A 24384-nucleotide genomic window follows, 5' to 3' on the forward strand; every position below is an offset into this window, starting at 1 on the left:
GAAGATTTATGTAGTTTTTATATTTAATTTAAAAAAAAAAAAACGGAATAGAAATCCAATACCTTGACAGTTCCTCTTTGTTCCTGAAAGTATATTTCTCGATTAAAAAAAATGTTATTTTATCAAAAATACATAATGTTACGCTGAAACTGATGAAACAAACCGGAACTAAACATTGTTATTTGTCTTTGAAACGTCATGGCGTCTTTCCTGTTTACGGACGTTGCTTTCCCGCGCTTTGTTTAAATACGCTGCTATAGGAAATAGTTCTAAAAAGAAAGCCGTCCGATTGATTTTATTTTCATTATAATTTTTTGATATCGGTATGCAAGAAAAAGATTCTGTCACTGGTTATAGGTGCAGATGGGAATATCTTGGGTAACTGTTTAGGCGGTAACTCGGCTGGAGCCTCGTTACCGCCTCAACAGTTACCCTCGAGGCCTGAAATTCCCATCTGCACCTACAACCAGGGAAAGAATCATATAATCTTACGAGCAACACGGGTGGGCACCTGGGTAGAACCCTCTTTCGTAAGCCCTCACATGAAAAATGTCTACGCCCTAAGCGAGGCTCGAATCCCCATCGATGAGGGACAAGTAATTTAAAATAAGCGAATTTAACCACTCGGCCACGGAAACCCCTACTTAAAATGGGATCAAAAAGAAACTTTACTTGGCTCAGTATGTTTAAGTAGTTTAATTGATTAAAACTTCCTTTCATTTGATTCAAACATGTCTTGCGGTCATATGCCTCTAGCAGTTCTATTCTAACACTGAGAACTAAAGAAAACTCATCAAAATTAACGCTCAAAATAATCGACGTTATAACCATACAAAATGTATATCATATGTGTGACCTAACGCTAGTTTCAATGTAGCTCAGTGGTTTTATCGACGGCCAGCCCTGTATACGGTTGAAGTACACTGGAGAAACGTAACAAGCACCCGGCAACAGCAACAGCAATGTAAAAGTATCGGACACGTATTTCTACATATGATTTGTCGTTTTCGTACGAATAGACGCTTTCCTTAATAATTTACAAGTGGAATAAATGCATGAAGATCATTTCGAAATGTCACGCATAAATTCCCAGGCTGATAAGCTGCACTTGTGATGTTTGTGTCAGCATGAGCGTGATCTGACATATGCCTACATGCAAATGTTATTTGTTTTACCGACAAAGATCAAATAAAATAAACAACAGCCACAAAGTATAAACACGCGCTGAAGATAAACAGCCTGTTGAGACAGCGGTTAATAATAATTTGATAAATGATGACACATGACTAGAAGCAACGTTGCAGATATAGTTGAAAAATCGAAACAACGAGATCTTATTCAGATTTATTCATGCCGAGTCAAGAATTCCACGTAAGATCAAATTCGAAATGAATTATGTACGGTGTTCCGTTAGGGCCAGCGCTTGCTCCCTGTGAACGCGAAGCGCGAAGGTACGACGGTACGATGGCGAAGCGCGACAGTACGATGGTGACAACACGACAGTGCGATGGTGAAGCGCGACAGTACGATGGCGAAGCACGACACTACGATGGTGACAGTCCGTCGTACTGTCGCACTTCACCATCGTACTGTCGCGCTTCACCATCGTAGTGTCGCGCTTCGCCATCTCACTGTCGCGCTTCACCATCGTAGTGTCACCATCGTACTGTCGCGCTTCGCCATCGCACTGTCGCGATTCACCATCGTAGTGTCACCATCGTAGTGTCGCGCTTCACCATCGTACTGTCGCGCTTCGCCATCGCACTGTCGCGCTTCACCATCGTAGTGTCACCATCGTACTGTCGCGCTTCGCCATCGTACTGTCGCGTTTCACTATCTTTTCTCTGTTGTCTTAAACTCTGTATTGTATAGTATTGTCAACTCTGTCCAATGATCAAATAATTGGACGGGTATTATTGAAATGAATATCACCAGACCTGATGTTATTCAAATGAAAATTCCTCGGCTGAGTGTCACTTAAATGAATATCATCTGGCATGATGATATTAAAAAATATCATACCTTAAGATTGTTTAAAATGTATTATTCCAAAATAGGTTCCGTTGATCTATGGCTATTTTACTTTGTTTACTTGAGGGATAACAAAAACGAATATCACCCAACCGCGTGTTATTTATGAACAAAATACCATTGTATTCAAAATTAACCTCCAGAGCCGGATCCAGTATTTTTTTACTGGGGGCGGGGTGGGGTGGGGGGGGGGGGGGCACCAGTCTTGAACGCATTAAAACGTCACCGCAGAGGCGCATAACAAGGTATTGGAGAGGGTGCCTTTATACCAATGTTAGGGATTCAGGGGTCTTCCCCTGGAATATTTTTTTGAAATACAGGGATGAAATGGTATCCTCAGGTGCATTTATTAGTGGGTGTACTCTTCTCATATTAGGGGAGCGTTGGGATCAGGGGGCTATTCCCCTGGAAATTTTTGAAATACAGGCATAAAATGGTGTCCTCTGGGGCATTTTTAGGTCTAAACTTTGAGATATTGTAGGGGTATGTTACTCCCCTCTTGATTTGGTGGACAGGGGTGCTCTCCCCCTGGACAATTTTGAAATGAAGGTATGAAATGGTGGCCTCTGGTGTGTTTCTGGGTCTAAATTTTGAGCGAAAAAATATTCCTCTGCCAAAATAGTAGGGTGCATCTCTGATGAGTATTGGTCACTTCTCAGCCAACTGGGGGATGGGAGGGGGGGGGGGGGGGCACGGGCCCCCTCGGCCCGGCACTGGATCCGAGCCTGTCCTCTCTGTGGAAAAATAAATGTTAATGTATTTACATGTAATTAATTGTTTTGTGAGAAAATGTTGTTTAATCAGCTCATATATTTCAAGCCATGAAACTTTAAAAGTATATATTGTCAGCTAAAAATAATACAAATACACTGTTGTATACATTTTGCTTATAAAGCTTTTGGCTATGTTTTATGCAAAAGTGTTAATTAGGTCTGGAATACAGTTGTTTGTTTCCGCTTACCCGACCGACTTGCCTTTTTACCACTGACCCTATAGTTTTAATTGAAGAAACGTATTAAATAAAAAAGTAGATTTATGTTAAAAAAGATTATTAGTAAGTATATCCAAAGCACGTCCCTCCGTCTGACCGTACAATTCTGAACATTAAAGTCGGCCCTTAAGTAAACAGAGAAAAGTTGGTGAAGCGCGACAGTACGATGGCGAAGGGCGACAGTACGATGGTGACACTACGATGGTGAAGCACGACAGTGCGATGGCGAAGCGCGACAGTACGATGGTGAAGCGCGACAGTACGATGGCGAAGCGTGACAGTGCGATGTTGACACTACGATGGTGAAGTGCGACAGTGCGATGGCGAAGCGCGACAGTACGATGGTGACACTACGATGGTGAAGCGCGACAGTACGATGGCGAAGTGCGACAGTACGACGGACTGTCACCATCGTAGTGTCGCGCTTCGCCATCGTACTGTCGCGCTTCGCCATCGCACTGTCGTGTTGTCACCATCGTACTGTCGCGCTTCGTCATCGTACTGTCACGCTTCGCCATCGTACCGTCGTACCTTCGCGCTTCGCGTTCACAGGGAGCAAGCGCTGGCCCTAACGGAACACCGTAATTATGAGTATCTTTGTTATATATAAAGCACTCTTCAAGTGTCAGTTTTATTGTGTCAAAGTAAATACTACACAATATTTTATCTCCTTTTATGTTCAAGGTCGTAAGAGATAGCTAATGAAATTTGTAAATTATTTAGACAGTGAAAAGGTAGTAAAATGACAGAATCGGAATATAATGAGCCTTTAAGGGAAACGAAAATGGTACGGCGAGCGTTTATAGCATGGACGCTCGATTGTCGCTACTCGTTTGAAAGATCATTATAAAGAATAATAAAAAGAAAACACGCGCCTACGAATAAAGTGTGAATGAAATAATACCTGTTTAAACAGATGTCGAATATTTTCTGATTCATTGTTAGCTCAAAATACTTGTATATAAAATCCAGTTTCATACAAGTAACAATACGTCTGAATTTATCAAGTAGCCCAGCTAATATTTCATTTTATTATACCTCAATTTTATCTACAATGGTAAAATCCCATTACCAGAAAAACAGATATTTTGACTATCAGAAACATTTTCAACATTTTTGACACGTGACCAAGCCGGAGTGACTGTCAGGTCATGTGACCACACTGATATTTTGAATGTCATATAAGGGCAAATAACTGCTTCAGGTTTTTAGTCAAATGATTGCCTCCCTTGTACACAATGTCATATAGTAATGACGTCACTATATTAACTGTGTACACAGGCGATTACCGCACTTAAGATGAAACTGTTTAATTAAATGAATTAAACACATTTTTTTAAAAAAAAATTGTGCTTAATTTTGTTCGGTATAATAAAATAAATATCATATGGCAGCGTGTGTGACATTGATATTGTCAACCCTCGAAACAGAATGTCACCACTCGGCTTTCGCCTCGGGTGACATTCTGTCCTCGGGTTGATAATATCAAAGTCACACACGCTGCCATATGATATTTATATATTGTCAGGGTACAACATTCTTCCTATGTGATAATTAAAGTTGAGGTTACTTGATTGTACGGATCTGAACTAAGACACTTTACAAACTTTAGGTTATAAATGAACTGCATTATGTGATATATAATAAAGAATGATTTTGGTTACATAAATTGTAAAAAGTATGCTTTTAAAGATTGTCAGTCAGATCAAGTATTATTGTTCTGTGAATTTAAGTGTTAAGAATACGGAAGAGCATTAGTGCCAGGTGTATGTTATTTATTAACTCGAAATTCCAAGTTATTAAGTCGAAATGTCGAGTTAATTATATCGAAATTTCGAGTTACTAAGTCGAAATTTCGAGTTACTAAGTTAATATCTCGAAATTCCGAGTTACGTATCTTGAAATTTCGAGTTACTAAGTCGAAATTTCGAGTTACTAACTCGAAATTTCGAGTTACTAACTATAATTGTTTACGTTAATGTATAGGTCCTTGCCAAGGTTCGGTACCTGGTGTATCTGTTGGGTAGCCCTACAGGGTCATATGGCAGCGTTTGCTCATCGAAAATATCACTTTTTAAACCATGTTTCTTTATTTATTGATTTTGTTGGGTGTAACGTCGCACCGACACAGGCGACGTTGGAGGAAGACCTCAGGTGCCTAAACCATGCTTAAGTCTGAAAGGTTTTCAACCTAGTTTGAGCCCATATATCAATGGAATATAGTTTAATATAGTTTGAAATCTGGAGTAGCTCTAGAGGCTATGGTAGGTCATACATTGATGTATGGTAGTATATGTTCAAGTCCCTACATGTTCGGTACAATATATGGATGTGTATAAAGATGATTACACTTTGAAGAGTCAAAAGTCGTCCATTACATTTTTGGCCTTTGACAGACGGACAGACGTTCAAATTTTGCGGATAAAAGGGCAAGATAGTAACTCGAAATTTGGAGTTGATAAGTCGAAATTTCGAGTTAATAAAAAAACGCACCTGGCACTAATGCTCTTCCGTATAAGAACGTTTGTTACACAAACTTAAATAAATCCGCTTTTTTGCATAGCGTGTAGAAATATGAATATTTATATAATTTTTTATAACATTTTGAAATAAGCAATGATATAAAATTTTCAATAATGACTTGTTTAAAAAAGACACCATGGCAACTAAATCAAGAATTCACGAAAACCAGGAGTCTAAAACCTTAATCTTTTTCACCATTTTTTTTAGGTAAAAAGGGCCATAATTCGTAAAAAAAAACGGTAACAGGGTTACTGTACTCATCTAATTGTACATAGTTTCAAAGCGATGCTCTTAAAGTATTAACAATTTTACCTAAATGAAAAACGTACAGTAACGGATAAAGTTCTGACAAAAAGCATCAGAAGTTCTCGTTCTGGTCTTCTCAGTAACAAAACGGTGGTTGATAAATTTAGAAAGTTTCTACACCATATCTCTTAAACTATACGTAAAGATGGACCTTAATAAAAAAAATACCAAGAGGTACCGATTTTCAATGCACAAGTAGCCAAAATTTTCAATTTACCCCAAATTTTAGTTACGTTTACTATGACTTTGATAAAGTGTGGTTCTACTTTCTTCTTACAATAATAACAGACAAGTCGTCATCACTGCGGTTTGAACTGATGCTTATCTAAAACGGGTTCTGAGAAAAATGCCCACTGCGTCCCTTTGTTTTATTTTTCAAAACGAGGCTTTTTATTTGGAATACAGTATCGTAACATGATTGGAATAGAACATTTTTATTGCATCCGAAGTTGTTTACGATTCATTTCAGAATATTTTTGAAACCATTTATCAGAACACATACTTCGATGCATGGGCATATAGTTTGTTTAACTACCGTGACTTGTTTATGGTACCATTATATAGTTTTACTACGTGGCAACAACACAATATGCCGTCCATCTATGACCTCCCCAGATAATCTTACTGGTTCTTCAATATTCGTAGGCATACTTCCTTGTCGCGAATTATACGAAGACATTTCTTTAAATCTCCATGGAACACAAAAGGCCAGTGAGCCGTCGACAATAAATTGCTGTTTTTTTTACTCAAGCAGCGTGTTATTTAATCACGAGTGAAGTCCGAAAAGAAGAACAGCTGGCTCGGTATTTTTGCTTGTCTTTGTCACTGCAAAACATATGGGATACTTTCATTGGTTATAGGAGCAGTTAGGAACATCCAGCTCACAGGCAACTGTTTACGGCAGTAACGAGGCTGTGCATACCATATTCAATAAACTATAGTAAAAACAAAATCAAACGAATGACTTTCTTTTTGAACTAATTACATATAGCAGTGTATTTAAACAAAGGGCGGGAAATCAATGTCCGTAAACAGGAATCGCGTCAGGACGTTTTAAAGACAAATAACATTGATTAGTACTCGTTCATCACCTGCAGCGTAATGTTATGTATTTTTGATAAAATAACGTGTAAATGAAACCACCCTCTAGCGCAAAGTTAAGCAGAACTCAATATTTGCATAAGTTACAAATACAAAAATACAATCTAGAGACATCCGCAGATATCTTCATATGGCAGTGTACGTGGAACCTCAAATGATACATTGAGTTTTATCTATTAAAACAAGCCGAATGCTTCCAAGTTGAAATAATGGGCTAGTCCGTAACTAGATAACAATGTCTGCTATAAGTTTGCTTGGTTGCGTTTTTCCTTCCTTCGTCATTTTAAAAGTACACCAGGGCGTATGTATATCTTTAATATCATAATCCTGACTGAGATGTATGTTTATGAAGAACACTGTCTATGCATCACACGTTCCTTCCCGATAAAATATAATTATGGACGAGAATTGATGTATGATCAGGCCCGCTTAAGAAAACTCAGTCAAACACTTACCAAACCTCTCCGAAGTAGAACAGGATTCAAGAGCATTAATATATTTATCTCCATAAATGCTGCACATTATTGGAAACCCAAAGTCATTTTATTGTTCAAGCCAACGATATAACGTTTACGTAACGCATGGGAATGATGCCAGTTGTTGCAGAAACAAATAAGTAATGTGCAATATTCAGAACTGCTAACCGAGTATCAAGTCACGGTTATTATCTTTTTATGAATATATATGGGCAACTACATGTAACGTTTGAACTGCTTACGTTATGCAACAAATGCTTGTCACACAGCTTAAAAGACGACATAAAGTTCATTGTGATATAAGAGTAAATAATATCATTTCAATATATACACAACAAAAACAAATCTACGCTTTAGATTTGCACCCAGATAGCAATTTGCGCAGAAATATTTATTTGAAGGTTATTTTACGATGAATAAGATAGTTATATCAAGGTTATCATGATTCAAGGTCAGCTGGCACATGCTGGTATTTAACCCATTGCATTGAAGACGCTTACAAAACGTTCAACTACCCTTTATTATTATTTTAGTAATGTAATCAAATAAAGTGAAAAAATAGGCACAAAATTTAAACATCAATGTTGCAATTTGAAAGGAAATAAAACATGTATTTGTTAGAGAAAGTTTTACTGAAAATTATGTTTGAAAAATGTTAAAATGTTACCTATTATATATCATGCATAAAAAATATGTCGTTACAAAACCTTTGCGAAATAAAGTTGACAGAGAATTCAGTCTTTCAACGTTCAGAAGTTAAAAGTTTATAACATTTGGCAGTTTCAGGCGGTTAAGTGAAGATACAACAAAAAATCACATTTCTAAGGAAACAAAACATCTACTACATCTAATTACCCTGTATAGTGAGAGTGAAATACAAAATATATTTTAAGTATTATTTGATGTAATTCAAACATTATTTGTTAAATGAAATAAAATACGGTCACCAAAATTAAAAAAAAAAAATGGGTCATTAAACGACAGTACTCGTTATTGTCCAGTGAGGACAAATATTAGTACATTCATAAATATATGTATTGTATTAAAAATAAAGCATGGCATTCTTGACCGGTAATTTAAATACACCATGTTTAATAAATTTTATGACAGACAATTGTCTCACTGATAATAAAACATTCTGATGAGTTAAACAAGTGTGAAATCCCAAACCTACAAATCAACGTTTAGATGTTTTTAACCATATAACAATTGCAATATATCAGATTTAAAACATTGATTATCTATATATAGATCATTTACACCATTAAGATAGCTATTTCGTCAAGGTTTAACCTTGACATAATAAAGTGGAAATCCAATATAACATTTATATTTATATCAGCAAGTAATCTATAAAATGGCGGACCAGGAAAATGATTTTGTTAAGGAAAAAATGTTGTGTAATATGGAGAAAACGAACGTCGAAAAAATGTCTTGGAAATCGAATGCGGTATGTATAGCATTTAATATTTGAATTGTCATTTTTACTTACTATATCGTTAATGAATAACGTGTAATTTATATTTTTAGATTCATATTGTTGACATAGAATTTATTCATTATACATATATATTGTAATAAGTGCATCATCTCAAATGTAAGTATGCATACAGTAATCGGAACGACCGTCTGTCTATCCGTCCGTTCCCACGGTTTCTGAACGATAACAGTAGAAAGCTTTGGCGCACGAAATTCAAAATTTTATACAGGTTGATCTTGAGCGACAGATGATCCCTATAGATTTTTAGGTCGGTTACTAAGGGCAAAGTCGCAATGACCTCGAGCTGAAATTATCGAGGCTGGTACTCTCGACCAGCAGATGACCCCTATAGATTTTAAGGACAGTTGTTCAAAGGTCATGGTTGTAGTGACCATGAGCAGAAAATCAGTTTCTGATCGATAACTTAAGAACGCTTGCGTGTAGAAATCTCAGACTTGGTAGGGATGTTGCTCGTTATATGACCTCTCTAGATTTTGAGGCTGGTTGCACAATTGTTGCTCTGATCTTGAAGTTGTTTTCAGATCAATAACGCAAGAATACTAGTACTTCTACTTAAGGACCTTAAACTTCCTAGGCAGATTGGTCGTGACCAGCAGATGATTTTGCGGTTGGTTACAAAATGGTTGCAGTGACCTTGAGCTTAAGATTGCTTTCTGATATATAACTCAAGATCACTTGAACTCGGAACTCCATTGATTAAGAGTCATCACAGGCAGATGAAACCATTTGAGGAAGGTAGCCCAAAGGTCCGGATTATGTTGATCTGGAGCTGCAAAAGAGGTTTCTTGTTGATAAGTGAAGCATTCTTCATCTCAGAAACCTCAAACTTAAAAGACAGGTGGCAGGGAACAGATGTTTCCTATCATTTTTCAGGTCAGTAGGTCAGTGGTCTAAATTATGTCCACCTTGAGCTAAACCACGTTGTTGCAATTATGTATATTTTCAACATTTTTCATACATAATTCATATGGCACCTTTCAAACGATGTATATCTGATTTTTTTGTTCAGTTTTTAATAGATTAGGTCTGCTTCGGGGCATACGTTGTACATATTATTGAGTATTCATTTTATTAAAAATAAATAATTTTCATGTAGGAAAAGAAGACTTCAAAACAGACAACAAAATATTTGGTTGTCATCCTAATATTGCTGAATATTGGGCTGATGATGTCATTGATAATCCTTGTTGTGAAATGGCGAGTAACTAGACAGATTGCACTTGAACCACGTGAACAAACGATGTGTCTTGCGTGTAAGGAATTGGGTCTGCTCAGTGAAGAACTACCAGAGGAAGTGAAAGGGAAAATATCGAGAACACAAAGGGAACAGTCAGAGGAATGGGTTTGCTGCGGATACACAAGCAGCATTCTGGACTGGATGGTGTCTGAGGTACATGTGTCATAATGATCAAGCTAAAATTCATTTAAATTATATTTTTACTGCTTGACACAAAATCAGTCATAGGTTTGTCATGAGTTTCAGTTTTGAATTGCAAGATATAATCCTCATTAGATATCCTGGTAGTACATAAAGAATTCCATTATGATGTATTATCGGCAAATAAACAAAGCGAAAATGAAATTTCATTACTTTTTTATGTCATTAATAAATGAAATTTAAAAGAATCCTACCATAAACTGTTGGTTTAAGGATTAATTTCAATCTAATCAGGATACTTAAAATGCTTCTCTTGCCATCTTAAGATGTCTTTTTATTGATATGATACACAATTTGATTATTATCATTTTTTTTATTTAAAGAGAGATGAAAGAAAACAGAAAGGGGGACCAAACCGTAAAAATGTAAAATTAGAACATAACCCCTGCTAAGTTTCAAATTTCGTTTTGTTACCATAGCCTCTAGCTAACAATATTCAATACATTTTACTACCGAATTACCAATAGCACACTGTTTCAAAATCACTGATAAGCATAATTATTTACTTTTTTAGTTGTAACATTTTTCTTGTTTCTCTTTTAAAGAAGTGAGAATATTAAATTTTTGACTCAAAGCTTGAAACACAAAACTATTTAATTCATTTGAGTAAAAATGCTTGATGTCGACCAATAACCAAATTACTTACTTAATTATCTCTATCAATTTTAGGCAATAGAAAGTAAAGACACAGGAGTTAAGTCAAGTAAGTGTTGATTTAGACATTATTTATACAATTTTGAAGTTATGCTAATATCAAAGAGCTTCAGGGCTACAATTTGTTTTGTAAACTTCAAAGAACTCCTTTGTACATTTTTAAATTTATATATTTACTAGTATTTATTTGGGTTTTACGGCGCACTAACACAGTATAGGTTTTATGGCGAGCCAGAACCACATGGGACCATTTTTAAATTAGAAGAAAAGATGCAGCTTTTTATACCTGATACATATGCCTTTTCTGTGTATTAAAACAATCTCTTTCGCAGGTTTATATCCCTTAGTATCGAAAGAATGCAAACATACAACAAAAGTTCTTCCTTCTGCTCAAATGAATGGAATATCCATGTTTGAAATGGAGAATGAAGGTGTGTATAAATTATTATTAATATCTTTCCAAAAGTTATTTCTGCGAATTTTGTAAAACAAAACGTTGTATATGACAAGGCAGTCTGAAATACAGCTAAATCCCCCGCCACTGTGATGGATAGTGAAAGGGTAAACCTTTATTTAACCTTGAACTGTGCCTTGACCTTGAACGGACATGGTGAGGTAATCATTTGACCCAAGTTCCTTGAAAATCCTTCAATGGTTTAGGAGATACAAAACTCAAACCTTTGACCTTGCGTTGTGACCTTGACCTTGAGTTGGCATGGCTGACTCATGAGTTCTTGATGAGGTGATCATTTGACCAAAGTGTGATGAAATTCCTTCAATGGGTTTCGGAATACAGAGTAGACACAAAATGGAAGGCTCAAACCTTTGACCCTAAGTTGTGACCTTGACCTTGAACCGGCATGGCTGACTCGTCAGTTCTGCACATCGTCTTGATGAGGTGATCATATGACCCAACTTTTATAAATTCCTTCTAGGGTTTTAGGAGATATAGAGCGGACACGAAATAGAAGGCTAAAACTTTGACCTTGAGTTATGACCTTGACCTTGAGCCGACATCGCCTTGGATAGGTGAGCATTTTATCCAGGTTTCATATGCATCCTTCAAGGGCATTAGGAGATCAGAGCGGACACAAAATGGAAGGCTCAAACCTTTGACCCGGAATTTTGACCTTGACCTTGAGCCAACATGGCTGACTCATAAGTTCTGCACATTGCCTTCATGAGGTGATCATTTGACCAAAGTATGATTAAAATCCTTCAAGGGATTTAGGAGATACAGAGCGGACACAAAATTGAAGGCTCAAACCTTTGACCTTGAGTTGTGACCTTTAGCCAACATAGCTGACTTATAAGCTCAGCACATCGTCTTGATGAGGTGATTATTTGATCCAAGTTTCATGATTATCCTTCTAGGGTTTTAGGAGATATAGAGAGGACACGAAATGGAAGGCTCAAACATTTGACCTTGAGTTGTGACCTTGACCTTGAGCCGACATGGCTGACTTGTCAGTTTTACACATTGTCTTGATGAGGTTATTATTTGACCCAAGTTTCATGATTATCCTTCAAGGCGTTTAGGAGATACCGAGCGGACACGAAATGGAAGACTCAACCCTTTGACCTTTAGTTGTGACATTGACCTTGAACCGACATGACTGACTCATGGGTTCTGCACAACGTCTTGATGAGGTTATCATTCGAAAATCCTTCAAGGAGATACAGAGCGGACACGAAATATTACGGAAGGACGGAAGACAGAAGGACGGAGGAACGGAAGGACGGACGGAGACTATTCCTATAACCCCCACCACTCGTGGCGGGGATTAAATATATATTATATAATTCTTGATATATTTAAAAATCTATACCTTTTAAAAGTTCATTCGCTTTCTATATGAAATGTTTACTTTTCTTTTAGGTGTAGGAGATATAATTCGCTGGCAAACATCCGAGTCATTTCTGAAAGGTGGTATCACCTACAAGGATGGAAAACTGACAATAAAGGAGCCAGGCTACTATTATGTATTTTCACAAATTATGTTTAGAAATGTTCAGAAAACCACGCCAACTGTGGTCACATACGAAGAAAACCCTACACGTCTAGACCACTACATGCACCACTATTCCAGGAAGGATGGAACTACGCGAAAGATCCTCGAAGCCTCAAAGTCACTGTGTGAAATGCCCTCTGCAAATGATAAAACCACAAGTACTATAGGAGCTGTGTTTTACTTGGAGGAACACGACGAGATATTTGTGAACACTTCGTACCCAAAAAGCCTGGTACCAAGCCAGGAGGGGAATCATTTCGGGTTGTATCTGACCTAAATGCAACAAAAGAATAATGCATCAAGATATGAAAGAAATATATAAATCTGTAATTTCTTTGTATGCGTGATGTCAAGTATTTTTAGAAATATGGTTTGTGTTTTTTTATGTGGAAGAAACCTTAAAGGCCTAGATCCTCTATTATATAAGTGTCCCCCCCCACCCGCAATCCAATATACAACTCCCATTTTATCTGCTGATTATCAGCAATTATGTAATAGTAACTGATTAGAGGGCAATTAGCACAGCAAGGGTCCCAACTAGACCAAGAAGATGTGTGCAGTGGAGTTGAAAGAAATTAATTTTCCTTCAGTGAATGTGGAATAATGATAATTATTATTATTTTGATATTATATAGATAATAATTTTTATTATTTTAATGTTATATTGATGATAATAATAGTAATAATAATAATAATTATTACTATTAATAATAATAATAATAATAATTATTATTATTATTATTATCTAATATTACATATTAAATAATAAAACATACAGTAATAACATTGAAATTAATAATGATAATAAAACACGGTTTAGTGAAAACTCAGTTCTTTGTGTTGACAAACAATATTTTCCAATATCATAAAATGGTCATAAGGATAAAAGTGATCCTTCCATTATATTTATATAGAATACTTATAAAAAGAATGGGAAAATGATTTTCTCGTATTCATGCAATCACCATTATTTGAATATAATACTACTGGGTATATTGTGTTCCATCTACTCTGAATATTCAATTTCAGTAAGTTGCAAAAAGTATACTTTTTTTTATGCATTACTTTGTAACACGGAAATGCACATTTGGTTTTCAAGTTTAGACAAATGTTATTAACAGTATTCTGCAAGCTTTAGATGAGTGAAAGTCATATTTTTCTGAAATATCACAATTCTCCAGACACAATTTGAAAAAATAAAAACGTAGTACTACTTATTTCCTAAAGAGTTATTTCCTATTAAAGTAAGTTTCTCGTTATTTTATTATTGTATAAATAAGTTTCTTATTATTTTATTATTGTGTTTGATCAACATAAGAAATGCAAAAAAAAAAGAGTATAACTTGAAAAGTTAACAATATTTATTGAATAAATTACACTATTTCCCCTTCTCACTAACTGATACACTTGTAAGATAGACTGACTCTCCAAAAAAACAATGACCCTTGTTTATTGGAACCATACTGTGATAGTCATTAGCCCCCAACTGTGCTGGTGAAGACAGAAATCCCTTGGCCCACTGTCAAGATCTAGGCCTGAACAACATTGAAATCTGTTTTACTTAAACTGACATAAAGAAATACCGAGAAGGGGTGTGGAGCGGCAGGCAAAATACTTTTTTATCGTAAAAGGATACCTTTATATTGTTTTTGTTTTGATAATCATTTTAACATATTTCTGCCATTAAAATATCTACAAATACTAGATGTTTACTGTCTTGCACTTCTAAAATGTGTGGCCCAATCCATTGTCTTTCAAAAAGAATGATTTTGCTTTTGCATGTATCACTTTGTATGGCGTACTCGATGTTGTGCTGTGCTGCAGGTGCAGAAGGAATAAAATGTTTTAAAGCAATTCATTTTATGCACCCAAAACTATTCTTTTTCTTTTGTTTTAAAATACCATTGATATAACTATAAATAAAGTTTTATCGACAAGAGACATTGAATTACATGGATTTAAAAAATAACACTTTATTTAGTTTAATAACATTTTTTACTGAGAATGTTCAGTTAAATTTTAAAATAAACGACTAACTGATTATGACCGAAATGCATGGAAAATAATGGAAAATCATTTGTATAGATAATATAATCTCAACATGATTTTTTTTGTATCTTAAGTGTTGAAACAAAACAGTTTACTTTGTAAATCAATTTCATTTAAAATACAAATGAGAAAGATATCGCATGTAAAAGAATTGCACATAGCACGAATGCTAAATGGATGAATAAGATATTTTCGTTCTTTTTATCTGTTTTTAAAAGATATTTGAAATATAAAGACAGTACTATGATATGTAACCCCTGTCTAGGATTTCAATATTTTTACGAAAACAAAGAGCATAATTAGGTTGGGTTAACTAATTGTATAATCACTTAAGGTATTGGAACCCTAATAGTAATGTTTAAAACATGGCATTTGCTTTGTATATTCTTAAATTTGAGTTGCAATTTTTAAACAACTTTTACCGTGCCGTTTTTTATAAAAAAAAATGTAAAATATATGGATTTCCTCAAGCTATAGAAGTAATCAAATTTCACAGTGATGGCCACTATCCAGAACGTTTTCAGAAAATTCATTATATTTAACCTACGCCCCCTAAAAATTGCAGTCAAAGTAGGTCATGAACAATTTAACATTGGTTTGATCATATATAACGGCAATAAATTAAAGTTGGGAGTCCTCTAAATATTTAATTACCAGCACTATATATGAAAGGCATTGCGATTAAATATATGACTTTCTTTGTACTTGTTCTTATGCTTCTGTCATCATAATTGGTACTTCAAAATATTATGGACAAAATGCAGGAATCAGTTCACAAGGCGCATTAATCTCCCTTTATTCAGTCACATATGCAGTTACCTTTAAATGATATGAATATGCATGTGCAATGTGACCTAGTTTGTGCTAAAACGCATATCATCTCCGAAAATAGCTACCCAGTTAGGTGCAAAGTAAAACTCTAAAATGGCAAAAACTGCGAATAGAAACTCGTCATTCTGTTGTTTTTAAGTCACTTCAATGTTAAATAATGTGTAGATTTGTTCATGAATTCAACAGTTTATTATTTATTATGTGTCATGACACGCTAAAATAAACAAGATACATGTTTGATTGTGTAAATATTGGGAAACCTGTATAAAATGCCACTTCTTGCGTTATCCCTAATTATATACATTTTAGGGTTTCCATTCAATAAGTGTTTTATAACATGATAACAGAATTAATTGTTATGGTATTATTCTTAAAATGTTGACTTATTAGCCGAGTTGATATTTGTTAAATACAGGCCCGTCATATAGAACGAAGTATGGACCGGCGATTTATATAACGAGTCATGTTATAACTTTAAATATTCTGAAATGACATTTATAATTTGTTCCTTATACTAAATACATTTAAATACAAGTAATAGAAAGTAAAACCATTATTCGAGTGGCCCCTCCGCCTTCTGTTTTGTATCATGGTCCGCCAATATGAACAACGCATTCGGCTACTGATTTTGATTGACAAGTTAACATTCCATTTAAAGCGTTGGTACTATCACGTGACAAGCGTACTCTAACTGAAATAGAGAACGGTTTCAGAAAGTTCAACATTGGCCACGCCTCTTCATCAGCTGAAAAATATTACAGATAGAAGTTAACAGTTATAATGACAGGTTAACCATGGTACAATTGTGAAAGGCTTATGTGTAGACATAAGCATAATGTAAAACATATATAGAACAAAAGGAGATCGAGATATTTTTATCGTATTAACGCAAAAAGCATATTTCCACGAGTGAAAATTTAAACTAGCTGTCCATGAGTGTGCACTTTTTATCTCAGTCTTTTTTTATCTTGTTTTATATATGATGTGTGATCTGGTACAAATAACTAAATTTCAGCCGAAATAGTGGATCTGAATTTATTTATTAGGCTTAAAACATTTTCTGATGTTATACGATATAAATGTATTTGGAAATTATTTTCGAAGTAAAATAAGCTCTCTCTATTATAATTCAATCATCACTGGTAATTGAATATTTATCAATAATTAGTTAGGTAGGACTATCCTGCGATTGCTGATTTCTGCCATTTTCGCGTTTTCACACCGCGATCCAGCCGAGCGAAAACACGAGGACTAACAAGTAATCAAAGCACTGAGAGTACTGATGGGGCGGTGCATTTCAGCTGTTTTTGTAACATTCTTAGATGAAAGTCAAATATTGAGATAGGAACCTGTGGTTTGCGCAAGAGACTTTGTCTGACTGACGATGACACTCATGCCAAATATAAGATAGATTGCATGATAAAATGTGAAACACCACATTTTATCAATTATATTCAAAGAGTTTAATAAATTCAACGTGGATAGTCACAAATGTAAGATGAATTCTTTTTATCACATGTTAGCCTTTCTTGTCGAAACACCAAATATTCGACTTTCTTCTGCTATATAAACAAGTCAATTTGATCGACGTCGCCTATACTATAAATGACGTCAATGTCAAAGCTTTATTACAATAGTGTAGTATTGTTTTTATTTAATGGCTGTATTACACTCCTGCAACGTCAAATATGTAATAAATAGAGAATATTAGGTTACTGTCATATAAATTTAAATTTATTAAGCGAGTCAGAGAAAATATAAACAAGAGGGCTATGAAGGCCCTGTATCGCTCACCTGAGCTATTGACCTAAAGATTATCAAAATTTACATTCTGACCAAGTTTCATTAAAGGTGGATAATCAGATTTTGGCCATGTAACGGATTTGTTCGAAACTTTAGCATCTGATCATTTACACTCATTTATGTTCACTTAACACTTAATACAAATTAGATTTTTACTGGACATGCTGGAGGTATTTTTAAAATTTCATTTTCCTGTCCTGGTTGCCCAACCAAGATAGAGTTATTTTATCATAAGTATAAATTTGATAAACATACTTTGCCTAAGGAAATGTATAAATATTAGACATATTGTAATATATTTGTAAAATATTTGCATTAAAAATTATGTATTTAGATGGAATTCATTAGAAACGCAAGTTTGAAAAATTATTATTACCTCCCTTTGCCTATCTTGGTTTTAACCAAGATAGATTGGAAATATATGAATTCAGAAGCTACACACAGCTTTTAAACTTGCATTTTGGTTCAGATTGTTCAATAGTTGATATGTCTATCAAATGCAAACGTAAAACTAGATATTGTATCGAAATAAAATGAATTACTCAGCTTTTTAAATACTTTTATATTAAAGGGGAGTAATTACAAATTTTTATAAAAACTAATAAAACATACATTTCTAATAGGAATCTAACTCTATGTAATGGGTCTTTTTGTTCCTTAAATAAATCTCTACCAGAATATAAAAAAAGTAAAAAATGGCATTAAATGTTGTTTAAATGTGATTGACCACCTTTAAGATATGGTCATAAATGCGGTCTCTAAAGTGTAAACTAGCTTTTCCTTTGATTTGACCCGGTGACCCAGTTTTTGACCTGACATGGCCCAAGTTCGAGCTTGACCTGAAGATCACCAAGATTAACATTCCGACCAAGTTTCATGAAGATACAGTCATAAATGTGGTCTCAACAAGCTTTTCCTTTGATTTGATCTAGTGACTGAGTTTTTTACTCCACCTGACCCAAATTTGCACTTGACATAAAGATCATCAAAATTAATATTCTGACCAAGTTTCATTAAGATATCTTCATAAATGTGGCCTCTTTAGTGTAAATTAGCTTTTCCTTTGATTTGACCTGGTGATCTAGTTTTTTTTATTCTAGATGACCTAGATACAAACTGGACCTTACGATCTTTAAGATCAACATTCTGACCAAGTTTCATGAAGATATAGTCATAGATGTGGCCTCTACAGTGTTAACAAGCTTTCCCTTTAATTTGAACTAGTGACCTAGTTTTGACCCAAGATAACCTGATATCAAACTCGTCAAAGACTTTCTTGAGGGTAACATACTGGCCAAGTTTCATTAAGATTGGGCCCAAATTGTGACCTCTGGAGTGTAAACAAGCTTTTCCTTTAATTTGAACTGGTGACCTAGATTTTGACCCCGGATGACCCAACTCTTCCAAGATTTTATTGAGGGTTCCATTCTGACCAAGTTTCATTAAGATTGGGCCAAACATTTGACCTCTAGAGTGTTTACAAGCTTTCCCTTTGATCTGACCTGGTGACCTAGTTTTAGAGCTAAGATGACCCAATCAAGAACTCATCAAAAGTTTTATTAAGGGTAACATTCTGACTAAGTTTCATTGAGACTTGCTCAAAAGTGTGAAAAATTTCTGCGTGATAACTGTTCAGATTGGGAAAAAATGCCATTTATGGAATGATGTTGTTAGTGTAAAATAACTTATGGTGTTTTCCTAAAGGTTGAGGGCAACTACGGCGCTATTTAAATCATATGACATTTAAAACGGTTATTTATTTTCAAAAGATATTTGAATAACGAAACATTAATATCGTCAGCATTTCGAAACTTTTTTGATTTTTTAATATCTAAAAATGAACGACATTATTAAGAATTAACAAGAGCGCCGCCAAGCGGGGCAATATACGCCCGAAGGCTTACATCATAGGATGGGAGCAAAATTTTAAGAACCTGACTGTTGTAGCCCCAAAGGACTGGAACAACAAAAGGAAAACTTCAAAAAACAAATCTAAGTCCACAAAAAAAATATTCAAAGTCTACAAAAAATCCTTATCAGGTACAGGTATGTAAAAATACACCTTAAAATTGGAGGTACCATCCATCTTGTACCACAGAAAAGTGGTCTCGGTTTTTCCCTACGACCAATAATAAAAAAATTTCAAAATAAGCTATTTATAGTAACATAAAAGGGAAGTAATTAAAAAAAAATATTGTAAGTACAAAAAAGAGATCTGCCAAATAAAAACAAGAGCACTGCAATGCAGAGCAATATGCACAAAGCAAAGTCATATATGACCTTTGACCCTTAAGTGTGACCTTGACCTTGAAGTGAGTCATCCGGAACATGCACTCTGCACATCGTTACAATGTGGTGAACATTTCTGCCAAGTTTCTTTCAAATCCTTCCAGCAGTTCAAGAGTTACAGAGCGGACAGGAAAAAGACTGATATGACTTTTGACCCCTAAGTGTGACCTTGACCTTGAAGCAAGTCATCCGGATCATGCGCTCTGCACGTCGCCTTGGTGTGGTGAACAATTGTGTCAGGTTTCTTTGAAATCCTTCAAGGGGTTCAAGAGTTACAACGCGGACACGAAACACACTGATATGACCTTTGACTCCTAAGTGTGACCTTGACCTTGAAGCGAGACATCCAAAACATGCGCTCTGCACATCGTCTCGGTGTGGTGAACATTTGTGTAAAGTTTCCTTGAAATCCTTCAAGGGGTTCAAGAGTTACAGAGCGGACAAGAAATTGCTAACGGACAGACGGACGGACAGACGGACACCAGCGTCATAACATAATACGTCCCTTCGGGCGTATAAAAATTCTAATCCAATACACAAACAATGTAAAATTATTTTTTTTGCCCACCACCAGATAAACAGGTGTTGATGCGTGACGTCAGGGTGATCAGTATCCTATTTGATAATGAAAAACTGTGGCTACAAACAACAGCTGATTTCTTTCTTAATTAAGATTTAATTCGACATGGAAAAGGTTGTGAAACCAAAAATCGGTCATGTGGTGTACGGAATACCTAAGTTATTATCGATTCCGAAAATGGCAAATCAACAGGATACAGTTAATTGGAGTGGTATTTGTTGCACAAACAATTTGTTTTTCAGTGTACACTAATAGAATGAGGTCCAACTGATTGGATACCAATTTGTAAAAATGTGGTTGGTTGGTTGGGTTTAACGTCGCACCGACACATTATAGGTCATATGGCGACTTTCCAGCTTTGATGGTGGAGGAAGACCCCAGGTGGCGCTCCGTGCATTATTTCATCACGAGTGGGCACCTGGGTAGAACCACCGACCTTCCGTAAGCCAGCTGGATGGCTTCCTCACATGAAGAATTCAACGCCCCAAGTGAGGCTCGAACCCACATCGATGAGGGGCAAGTGATTTGAAGTCTGCGACCTTAACCACTCGGCCACGGAGGCCCCCTGTAAAAATGTGCGTTTTGTAATATTATTAAACCGAATGTGACTGGAGCCGTACACCTGTTGACTTTCAAAGAACAACTACCTTTGACGATGTAATTTAATGCTCGTTCATGATCATCATCAAATACATTCGACTACCCAGGGGTGGCAAATTCAATTGTCCGTATTGCCCAGGTTGTCCCAAAGCTTGTACGGACGAGGCTAATTTGACTAGAATTTACTATATAACTTCTATACGGACAAGTACAAAATAGCAACTGACAAAAAGGACAAACAAGTCAAAATCAGATTTTGCCACCCCTGCTACCTTGCATAGAAATCTGAAGATTAATACATCAAACTGTTACAGTGTACGAAATTCAGATTTGAATCCACTAGCCCGTTCGGGCTACCAGATTGGAAATTTTCCAAGCCCGACACCAATTTCACTAGCCCGAACTTTAATACCTTAAAATACATATTTTTTGCACCATATAACATTTTGTTTTACAGACATCTCTATGCATGTTTGAAGTAATAAAAAAGACATACAGTACATGTTTGCCATGTTTTTGAAAAAATTAACTCTAAATACTCCAGTCCAGATCAGCATCGTCAGAGTCCAAAAGCATCGGACATGACACTCCTTGCCAAAACAAAATCTAAACTGTTACGCCCGATTTTTTAGGATCCGCACTCGCCAATTACTGCAACTCGGACTGTTGACAATTTGCAAGATATAATAACGAGTGCTGAATACACATTTACACACGCGCTGATAGCATAATTTAAGCTCCGCCTACTGCAGGTACTTGTGAGATTTTCGCGAGAAGTATGAAAGCTAATCAAATTATCCTTTACGCTAGAGGTGATTGTATTCAGCCAGTTAGCGCTACGGTTACGTCTTTGACACTGTGTTTGATTGTCAACACATGAGAGTGCAAATCCAACAATAATTCCATTTATAAGCGTTTCTCAGTCTGGATGCAGTACTCGTTTAATTAGCATGATTTTTTAAACAAATTAGGAAAATTCGGTAGCCTGGTCGGGCTTGTACCTGTGGAAAATCAATAGTCCTAGCTGAAATTTGGTAGCCACGGGCTGTCGGACTACCGCGAATTTCGAACACTGCGGCGTTATCTATCTATTTACAGTGGTTGGGAAAGAAATTTTTGAAATGTGAAAATCCCCCTTGGCCCTAAAATCAATGGGGGATGTTCAAACTCCATGGGGCTTTTTATTTCAATGAAAAGTATCGACTAGAAAATAAGAAAAAAATATGAATTACTAAAATATATTTGGTTAAGAAAAGAGACAGCATGGTGGCCTGTAAAGTCCACATACGACAGCACAGCATACAATTATGACAATTGTAGTTTACTTATATAATATTAACAAAATCTGGCGCAAACACGTACAGTACACTTTTCTAAAAAATTCTCTACTTTCACTTTCACTTATAAAATATTGTTACAGTTCAACATACCATAATTTTTTTTATAAAGAAATACAGAAATGAGAACGAAATGCGATTTATTTATATTCAAAATCTTATTCTTTCTGTTGCTACTGTTGTGACAAATGAAATGTCAAACTTAAATAACAGCGATGAACGTCGGCCATTTCTTTGACACCAGTAAGTCGTGCAACAGTGGTCTTTTTCATCATGCTTTGCTCTTTTCATTTCAAATGCAAATCAAAGACAAACTTATCGTGGCAATACTAATAAATATACATTTCTTACGATACCAAGCCGAAAATAAATTCACATTTTTTACTGGTGAAAATCGTCAACACATTTCTTATTTTTATAATTTCTCAGCAACTACAGAACACAGAAAGGCCAACCAATGACGTAGCAATTTTTCTAACGAAAATTTTGATTGGATTGCTGCATTCAGTCATAACTGGAAACACCTCGGAACGTGATATAAATTGCATAGGTATCCCTGGAAAGTACCGCTACGACGCATCAATGACTCAGTCTCGATTCGATTCTATTAATAGTCCATTGCACGTCCCCTTGTCAACAATTGTAAAGTCGTCGTGCGGTATATTTTTACCGATTTGTGTGATTTCTATTGTTCTTTTTCTGCTGGGATTTTCGCGCATTTTATTGGAATTTCAATGGGTTATTTTTTGACTGAATGTGTGAAATCGCGCATCGCGCCCTCCTTTCCCAACCACTGTATTTATACTGCATTACCCCTCTTTACGAGTATTATGTGCAGCTGCGCGCCTGTACAAGAAATTTAAAAGTAGAACTGACAGTAGAATACTAGAATACACAAACAGCTAAATTATTGAATAGAGCTTTTGAAATAAATCAAAAATATTATAAAATAAGAGTAGTCCAAAATATTAGATGTGTACATGCTCATTTTACCTTCAACATTCATTAGGCCTAAAAAAATTCTTTGTTTCCGGTAACATGCTCAAAACAATTAGGGTAGGTAGGTCGGAAATTTTTTTTTTTTTTGGATTTTTTTTTTATTAATTTTGATTTGCTGCCATGCAAAATTTTGTCCGAAGTTCAGTTGTTTACCGAATTATCCATCTTCACCAAGCAAACAAATGACGTGACTTATACACACGCCATAAGTTAACGCCGCTTGACAAAACAAATAGGCAACCCGTATCCTTGATGATTTTATTCAATAACACTCCATTCCAGATGCAATATCTTCCTAGATTGAATTGCAGAAAGCTAAAATCCTGAACAAATGCTAACATGAATCACTTTCCCTTTCCTCAAGCGTTTCCGTTATAAAAACTTTTATGTAGTAATTGCAAATACGGTATGCATACACTATATACATTTGTACCATGGTCTCACGAACCTAATAAAAGTCCAGTTTTTAATAATAATCGCGTAGATATGTTTTTTTACAGTTATTCGAAAGAACAAGATGGCGTCGTTTTAAGAAAAATCCGCCAGGCTACAAGTCACTGACTTGTATATTTTAGACAATTCAGATTAAAACCAAGTGGGGTTTTCCCTCATGACGTCAGAGTGTAAAAATAGTCTGGTTTACCTGCCCCTCCTTCACTGTCGTACTAAAATACATAGTACGACGGGAACCAGACAAGTCTAAAATAGCCGCAATATAGGTCATATTCATCCGCTTTGTAGGTGCTCTTCTTTATGAGAGGATGTAGAAAGTGGATGCGCTTTGCCGTTTTGCACTAAGAAGTGACGGGCTTTCATTTTCCCGTCTTAATTCCATTGGAGGCGGAGCTTACGCACCGCCCCAA

At 35.6% G+C, this 24384-nt stretch overlaps 2 protein-coding genes across 2 annotated transcripts in view; both read left to right on the plus strand.

The window, feature by feature from the left end:
- LOC123554551 (uncharacterized) overlaps positions 1-24384 on the plus strand; it is a 179333-nt gene that overhangs the window by 35234 nt on the left and 119715 nt on the right. The window lies entirely within an intron of this gene.
- Positions 8723-14737, plus strand: LOC123554550 (tumor necrosis factor ligand superfamily member 14-like). The gene is made up of 5 exons (XM_045344779.2): positions 8723-8878; positions 10026-10319; positions 11037-11070; positions 11354-11452; positions 12901-14737. Exons 1-5 carry the CDS (start codon positions 8786-8788, stop codon positions 13308-13310), a joined length of 930 nt encoding a protein of 309 aa, XP_045200714.2. The 5' UTR covers positions 8723-8785; the 3' UTR covers positions 13311-14737.

The sequence above is a fragment of the Mercenaria mercenaria genome, chromosome 7 (genome assembly GCF_021730395.1).
Source record: "Mercenaria mercenaria strain notata chromosome 7, MADL_Memer_1, whole genome shotgun sequence".
Lineage (NCBI taxonomy): Eukaryota > Metazoa > Mollusca > Bivalvia > Venerida > Veneridae > Mercenaria > Mercenaria mercenaria.